At 62.1% G+C, this 8,353-nt stretch overlaps 1 protein-coding gene across 5 annotated transcripts in view; it reads left to right on the top strand.

Moving 5' to 3' along the window:
- The first annotated feature begins 6,719 nt into the window (after nt 1–6,719).
- Nucleotides 6,720–8,353, top strand: part of KCNQ2 (potassium voltage-gated channel subfamily Q member 2) — a 49,819-nt gene continuing 48,185 nt past the window's right edge. For all 5 annotated transcript variants that reach the window (XM_045883914.1, XM_045883915.1, XM_045883913.1 and 2 more), the window contains exon 1: nt 6,720–7,015. In XM_045883914.1, the coding sequence (XP_045739870.1) occupies nt 6,720–7,015 (296 nt within the window). The remainder of the gene's footprint in view (nt 7,016–8,353) is intronic.

Below are 8,353 nucleotides of genomic sequence, written 5' to 3'. Positions count from 1 at the left end.
TGTTGGCTGAGGACTCCAGCTCTGTCTGGGCTGATGTGCCCCTGGTCTGCTGGCCAGAGAGTCCAGCCTTTCTGTCCCATCCCCTTAGCTTAGCATGTGGTGACCTTGTCCTGGGTGGGTGAGGGGGTGGCTGGGGGACTCTGACAGCCCATGGGCCCTGCCCCAGGTTGGACATCTCTGTCCAAACCCTACTGGACATCTGGCCAAGCAAGCAAGGCACTCAAATGAGCCTGGGCCAGCAGTGGGCGGGCAGCCAGGACCCAGATGCTGACAGCCTGTGTGTGGGCAGGGAGCTGACCGCTCTGCTGGCGGGGAGCAGGTGTCCATGGCACTGAGTTCCAGCTGCCCATGTCCTCCCAAGGACTGCCCCTGCAACCCCTGAGCCCCACAAGCCCCAGGCCGGTCATCAAGGGCACATCCTGGTGGAGACTCCAAGCGACGTCTAGTCCTAGAACAAAGTGACTGTCCTTCAAGGAATGTTGAAGAGCAGCTCTGTGGGCTGGGCTGGGCCTGTGAGTGTGTGCACGGGGCTGAGGGTGTGTGCACGAGGGTGTGAGTGTGTGCCCGGGGCTGTGAGTGTGTGCACGGGGCTGAGGGTGTGTGCATGATAGTGTGAGTGTGTGCACGGGGCTGAGAGTGTGTGTATGGGGCTATGAGTGTGTGCATGAGGGTGTGAGTGTGTGCACGGGGCTGTGAGTCTGTGCATGGGGCTGAGAGTGTGTGCATGGGGCTGTGAATGTGTGCCCGGGGCTGTGAGTCTGTGCATGGGGCTGAGAGTGTGTACACAGGGCTGAGAGTGTGTGCACGAGGGTGTGAGTGTGTGCACGAGGGTGTGAGTGTGTGCTCGGGGCTGAGAGTGTGTGCACGGGGCTGAGGGTGTGTGCACGAGGGTGTGAGTGTGTGCCCGGGGCTGTGAGTCTCTGCATGGGGCTGAGAGTGTGTGCATGGGGCTGTGAGTGTGTGCACGAGGGTGTGAGTGTGTGCCCGGGGCTGTGAGTCTGTGCATGGGGCTGTGAGTCTGTGCATGGGCCTGTGAGTGTGTGCACGGGGCTGTGAGTGTGTGCACAGGACTGAGAGTGTGTGCACGGGGCTGAGAGTGTGTGCCCGGGGCTGTGAGTCTGTGCACGGGGCTGAGAATGTGTGCACGAGGGTGTGAGTGTGTGCACGGGCTGTGAATGTGTGCCCGGGGCTGTGAGTGTGTGCACGGGGCTGAGGGTGTGTGCATGGGGCTGTGAGTCTGTGCATGGGGCTGAGAGTGTGTACATGGGGCTGAGAGTGTGTACATGGGGCTGTGAAAGTGTGCCCGGGGCTGTGAGTCTGTGCATGGGGCTGAGAGTGTGTGCACGAGGGTGTGAGTGTGTGCACGGGGCTGAGAGTGTGTGCATGGGGCTGATAGTGTGTGCACGAGGGTGTGAGTGTGTGCCCGGGGTTGCGAGTCTGTGCATGGGGCTGAGAGTGTGTGCATGGGGCTGTGAGTGTGTGCACAGGACTGAGAGTGTGTGCACGAGGGTGTGAGTGTGTGCACGGGGCTGAGAGTGTGTGCATGGGCTGAGAGTGTGTGCACGAGGGTGTGAGTGTGTGCCCGGGGCTGCGAGTCTGTGCATGGGGCTGAGAGTGTGTGCACGGGGCTGAGAGTGTGTGCACAGGGCTGAGAGTGTGTGCACGAGGGTGTGAGTGTGTGCACGGGGCTGAGAGTGTGTGCATGGGGCTGAGAGTGTGTGCCTGGGGCTGAGGGTGTGTGCATGGGGCTGTGAGTCTGTGCATGGGGCTGAGAGTGTGTGCACGAGGGTGTGAGTGTGTGCACGGGGCTGAGAGTGTGTGCATGGGGCTGTGAGTCTGTGCATGGGGCTGAGAGTGTGTGCATGGGGCTGTGAATGTGTGCCCGGGGCTGTGAGTCTGTGCATGGGGCTGAGAGTGTGTGCACAGGGCTGAGAGTGTGTGCACGAGGGTGTGAGTGTGTGCACGGGGCTGAGAGTGTGTGCATGGGGCTATGAATGTGTGCCCGGGGCTGTGAGTCTGTGCATGGGGCTGAGAGTGTGTACATGGGGCTGTGAATGTGTGCCCGGGGCTGTGAGTCTGTGCATGGGGCTGAGAGTGTGTGCATGGGGCTATGAGTGTGTGCATGAAGGTGTGAGTGTGTGCATGAGATTGTGAGTGTGTGCACGGGGCTGAGTGTCTGCACCACCTGTCCAGTGGAGGGATGAACAGGAGGCAAGCAAACACACAACAGTTTCAGAACTCACTGTGGAACCAGGACTGAGAAGGGGGGCAGGCATCCACTTCAGGGAAGACCCATAAGCCTGGCCTCTCTGAGAAGACACACAGACCATGTGCTAGTGGAGGGAACAGAATTCCTGGCACAGGAAACAGTACACACAGAGAATCCTTCGCTGGCTTGAGGGTCCCTGGGGCTGTCATGTGCCTGGGGTGGCGGATGGGAGGCGAGGGGTGGGAGGAGTTGGGGCGGAGCAGTGGGGGTGCGCAGGTGGGGTGGCCTGAGAGCTGCAGGGCTGGATTACAGAGGTGAAGAAAGCATTGGGATATTGTCAAAGTGCCATGGGAGTGTTGACGGTACAGACCCTCGGAGGGGCCTGGGTCACACCTGCCATCACAGTGCATGAACGTGGACCTGTCTGTCCCTCGCATTTTATCTGCCACAGAACAGGGGCGGTTGTCATAGGTTTTTCTTTTGCCCAGAGGTGTGGAGAGGGGAGTCCGGGGTGCCTTCTAAAGGCACAACCTCCCAAACACCACCCTTGTGTGTTCTTAGAGGCTGGACAGTGGGGTGCAGGGGACGTGGGCAGCGGTGGCAGAGGCCGGGCAGGGGGCTCCCTCCAAGGCCCAGAATGTACATGTTGGCTTCCGCCCTCCCAGATGCGTCCAGGACCACCTGCTCTCTGCAGCCCATCTCCATGTCATGGGCAGCCCTGGACTCCCAGTGCCAAGGTATTATCTGCGGCTGATAAATACCCATCAGTTCCCTTATGTGATCGGTTGGTTTGCCGGGGGCTGGGGAAGCTTGTTGAGAGCTCTAATCCTTGAAAAAAAACTATAAATTAAATTTTTATTGACTTTAGTATAAGATGTTTAAAAAAAACACGATGCTTTCATATTAAATCTTTTCCTTACGGCCTTGCTCCCCCATGAACTGAATAAATTCAGTCCTTCCTCCTCCTAATAACAGAAAATTCCCTGGAGGGGAGGGCTAGGACTTTCTGTCTGGGTAGGCACTTCCTGTTGTCCAAATTACAAAATTAAGACAACAGCCCTGACCCAGGTTAGGGGATTGAGAGCTTGTCTCTTCTCATTTCCCCAAATGAAGTCTTGTTTCTCCGGCTGGCGGGATGTCCCCTCTGGCCTCCCCCAGGGTCATCTGTTTTCCTGAGGCCATCATGATTGGGGAAGGAGCTTGCTCTTTTTCTGCAGGGAGGAGGTGGGTGCTGGTGAAACAGGAAGGTTTGGTTTTCAGTGTCACCCCCCAGTGTCCCCATGGTCACTGGCCCAGGGAACTCGAGTGTGGCTGAACACCTGGACGTCAATAACTTCTATGTGACCGCGGGATGTCCACACAGCATCCGGCCAGGGCTGCATGAGGCAGGCTCCGCGAGCAGGTGTCAGAGCTGCCCCCACCCCTGCAGGGAATGGCCAGGGCAGTGTCACTGCTGGTGTCCCTTGGCCAGCCCGTTTCTTCTGGGCTCACTTGCCCTGCACCCTGATATCTTCCCTGTGGGACCCACTGTCCTATGTTGTCTGTGAGACTAGAGTCATGACCCCCCAGGGCTGCATCCCAGGAAAGGCCCAGCCCACTCTCGGCCCTGTACCTCTGCGGGAAGAGGGAAAAATCCAGATGTGCTGCAATTTGCAATCCACCACCAGCAGCTGTGGTATCTTCTGACCACACATTGTGGATTGTGTGCCAGGCACCGGGGGACACGACAGTGGGCAGGAGGGCCAGGCTGGGCAGTGGGGTCCTAGCCCTGTGTGGTGAGTTCCCTGATGGGAAGGGAACATGCAGGAGCACTTTCGGGGCAGGGGGGCTCTGTGAGAGCTCTGAGTTGGCCTTGCATGAGACAGCAGCAGTGGCTGGGCTAGTTTCTCAGCTCAGTAGTCCGATCTCGGCTGCTTAGTGCAGCCAGTGATGTGGGGGTAGGAGGAGGAACCAGGAGAAGAGGCCAGGAGTGGCGTGCTGGGCCTAGAGGCTCTGGGGAGAGTGGCCAGTGCTGGAGGTGCTGAAAGGACAGCACCCAGCCTGGCTGGCCAGCCCCATGTCCAGGGGAAATGGTCTCCCCAGACTGGAGCGGGGTGCTGTGTGCATCTGGATTTTTCCACTCCTCTTTTCTGGATCCCATCAGTTCAGTCTTGGCAAAGATGGCTTGAGCCTGAAAGCTTTCCCATCTATTTTTAAATAAATGAAATTCCTGTCTCTTGCATGGAATTCACCCCAAATGAGCATTTTCAATGAACTGCTTCCCTGGGTTGCAGGGGTGGGGGGCACTGTTGACCAGGTTGCTGACAACAGGACAATGGTGTGCGTGGCACAAAATTGAAATCATACACGTTCAGTGAGCCAGCGCACTGAAAGGACATCCTAAACAGAGGAAACCAAGATTTTCAAGCCTTGATATGGGAGTCATCTGCCAGAACCTCTGGGAGATGCGTCAGACCTTTCTGGGGTCTGCTGTTTGAGACAAGAGAACGGAGGGCTTGGGGATGCAAAGCTGTGCCTGCATCCCTGGCAGGCTCCCCTCCTACCTGGCCGGCGGTGTTCCCACTGGAGGGCCCTCCCCCAGGAGACCGAAGGCAACCGGTCTCTCCTTGATGTCTCGGAATGCCAGAGAGCCTGGACGTTGCTCCCATCTCAGGGCTCATATGTTTGCAAAAATGATACCTGGGAATTGCTCCTCCTTCCTCTGTGAACCAACCCTACCCACAGGCCCACTTCACTCTCACATCAAGCCCTGAGAAGGGGCTTCCCCAGGAGGGGCCATGCCCAGCTTTGGTGGCACCCCATAGTCTGGGGCTCCCTTTAACAGGACGAGGGATCACGAGGGCTCCTCAGAGGCTGATGAGTGGAGGGAGCCAGCGTGGGCAGCCTCTCTCTTTTTGTGATGTAGGCGGTCATGCCCCTCCCCTTGAACTGACCAGGTGGGCTGCCCCTTCCTCGGCTTGGGCTCAGTGAGGGTGCCCACACTCGAGAAAACTGCAGCCCTTTGGGGGCACACTGGCTGAATTCTGGGGATGGTAGCTAAGGACCAGGCACTGAGGCAGGGCGGTGGGAGTCACGAGCGTGGCCCCTGCACCGTACCTGTGTGCACAGGTGTATGGGGGGCACACCTGGCACTCCATCCCCAACATTCTAGATGACTTTCAAATTAGACCATTCTGTTCTCTGCTGAATATGGAAGAAAAGGCCACATGGCCTCCAGCTTGGTAACTGAAAGGGCAAACCACACAGCTGATCGGTGCCACGGACAGCGCTGTCTTATGGGCCAAGTTACTGGTGAGGACAGTGCCAGCTACTAAACAGGGCCTACCTTAGTGGACCCCACAGTACTGGGCAAAGGCGGGAAGAGGCTGGATATGGTCAGGAGAGGCACCTGCAGCCAGCACCACCCAAGGTGTGCAGAGGGAGGCTTCAGCGAGTAAGTGCATGGTGGAGTGTCAAGGTGGAGTGCACAGGGGCCTCTCAGCGGTTGGGGGATGGGTCCTTTGGCTTCCCAGAAGAAGGTTCCAGAAGGACACCCCCCCAACCATGGATTCCTGGCTAGGGGAGGCAACCTCTGCCTACTCCCCCTGCCATCTCTGTCCAGAACCTGCCCTCCTTTGTCCTGGACTATGGCACCAGTGTCCCCCCTGGCCTCAGGCCTCTGTCTTGCCCTGGGGCCCACCCTCCCAGGTCCTTTCGGGGGTCTGCAGAAGAAAGTCCAGGCCCCTTGGGGTGACTCTCTCCGGTCTCACCTCTCTGGCCACCTCTGCCCCTTTCCCTGCTGCAGAGGCCTCTGCAAACCCTCCCTTTCTCCTGCTCCTCCCTTCCAGGACTCCTCCCAGGTCCAGCTCAGGCCACCTCTTAGGAAGTCTCCCCAGATGCCTCCCTCTACACTCAGGGGACCAGTGTCTAGGAGGTCCTCATACCTGGCCCACTTAGAGGCCAAGTGCATAAGGTCCTAGTGGGCTGAGCCTTAGCGGAAGGTCTAGCAAGGGCCGGTGCCCATCCCTCCGTCCTGCTTCTAGGTGTCCAGTCCAGAGGTCCAGCTGGTAGGAATCCAACTGGGGCCAGGCGCTGGCAGGGCTTTGGGATCCAAGGGAGAGCCGGGGACCGCTCAGCTGGTGCTCTTGTCTCACCAGGGGATGACCAAGCGGCCAGATGCCCTGGTCAGGGCACATGGGGCCGCGGGGAGCGGGACTCGCCCGGCCCGGGTGGCCGGACGCCCGGAACAGCCAGTCGGGTCCTCATCTGCCGTCTCCTGCGTCCCCTCCCCTCCCCTCCCGCGGCCCGCGCGGCGTCGTCGCAGGGGTTAACGGGGGCGGGGCGAGGCGGCGGGCGGAGCCAGGTGGCCGCAGCGTCCCCGCGCGCGGCCCGGGCCGGCAGGAGCGCGGAGCCGCCGCCGCTGCCGCCTCGGCCATGCGGCTCCCGGGCCGGGGGCCTGGGCTCGGGCCCGCGCCGCCCCCTGCGCGCTTCCCCCGCTGAGCCCGCGCCCGCCGGGGCGCCGCCCGGCGCCATGGTGCAGAAGTCGCGCAACGGCGGCGTGTACCCCGGCCCGAGCGGGGAGAAGAAGCTCAAGGTGGGCTTCGTGGGGTTGGACCCCGGAGCGCCCGACTCCACCCGGGACGGCGCTCTGCTCATCGCCGGCTCCGAGGCCCCCAAGCGCGGCAGCATCCTGAGCAAACCGCGCGCGGGAGGCGCGGGCTCCGGGAAGCCCCCCAAGCGCAACGCCTTCTACCGCAAGCTGCAGAATTTCCTGTACAACGTGCTGGAGCGGCCGCGCGGCTGGGCGTTCATCTACCACGCCTACGTGTGAGTGCCCACCGCCGGCGGCCGCGCGGGGGGCGCGGGGGGCGCGGGGGGCGCGGGGGCTGCGGGGCACGGCCGGGGCAGTCGGCGCTCGCGGCCCCCGGCGCGCGGCTGCGGGCGGCGGGGGGGCCCGGTGCGCCCGAGAGCCCGCGTCGGTCAGGCTGGCGCCCGGGTCTGAGCCCGGCGGACGGCGTTCCCTGGCTAAAGCGAAGGGCGGAGATGCGCGTGCGGATCGAAGGAGGTCTGGGGTCCGGGCGTCCGGGCCGCGGTGGGGGCGCCATTCCCCTACCAGCAGCGGCCTGGTCTGGTTGCATCAGCCCCTCCCCCGCAGGATGGGGGGATGTGCGGCGCCCCAGCCTCCCCTCCTCGGCCTGAGGCCCCTCCCCACGGGCGCTGCGCTGAACAAAGGGCCAGCCGGGAGGGAGGGTGGCGCTGCCAGTCCTGCTACTGCATCTGGACCCCTCGAGGCCCCCTCTGGGCTGGGCTCCCCCCAGGAAGGGGGCAAGGGGCGGGGGCAGGGGGCTGGCTTACCCGGCCGCAACCCCCAAGCCGCTCACTCTCCACCGAGGGCGAGCTCTGGGTTGCTGAAATGCGGGTGGGGGGGGGTGTTCTCCTAGTATTACTTCCCTCCCCCAGCCCAGGGCTCGGGCTTGTTGCCTGTCTTGCCCCACCTGCCGGCGCTCGTCCCCGGCCCAGCCTGCATCCCCCAGTCTCCCCTCCACCCAGCCCAGCCCTGACCCCTCTGTGCTGTGCCAGCCAGAGCGGCAGGGATATGCCTCAGGCACTGTGCACGTCCTGGGCTCTGGGCCCCCTCCTTGCTGGAGGGATGCCCAGGAGGAGGGGTCCTGAGCCGGCCAGCCCTGGCCCTGTGCAGGGAGCTCCTGGCCCCCCGGGGGCAGCTGCAGTGGCCTCAGGCCGGCATTGTGTGCACATGAGTGTTGGTGGGTGCCGTGTTGGGGCAGGAGTTGCCCTCGTGCGGCCTCTATGTGGCAGGCACTCTCCCTCCCATCCCAGCTAGACTGGGGCCGGGACTCGGCCATTTTGTATGAAAGAGGCATTTTGGGATGGGAGTGAGGAATGGATTCTGGGAAACCATCTCCAACCCTGTGCCCCCCTGGGATGAGGGGGTGTGTGCCCATGGACTTGTGAGTGTGTGCTCTGGACAGACCCTCCATGGGATGGGGGAGAAGACCCCAGAGGGGAAATGCCCAGCTGCTGGAGGGGAGGGTGTCCTGGGGGAGACCACAGCCCTGGCAGGTGACTTGGGCACTGTCCCCAGCCCCAAAGCTGAGCCACCGTGGGAGGCAGGGGCTTCCCTGGCACCATGAGCGTCCCTCCCCC

This window comes from Mirounga angustirostris, unplaced genomic scaffold (genome assembly GCF_029215605.1).
Source record: "Mirounga angustirostris isolate CCGP_5_RB_7025 unplaced genomic scaffold, mMirAng1.0.hap1 SCAF_10, whole genome shotgun sequence".
In the NCBI taxonomy this organism is placed as follows: Eukaryota; Metazoa; Chordata; class Mammalia; order Carnivora; family Phocidae; genus Mirounga; species Mirounga angustirostris.
Note: the sequence above shows the minus strand (reverse complement) of the source record. Positions and strands in the feature narration are given on the sequence as shown.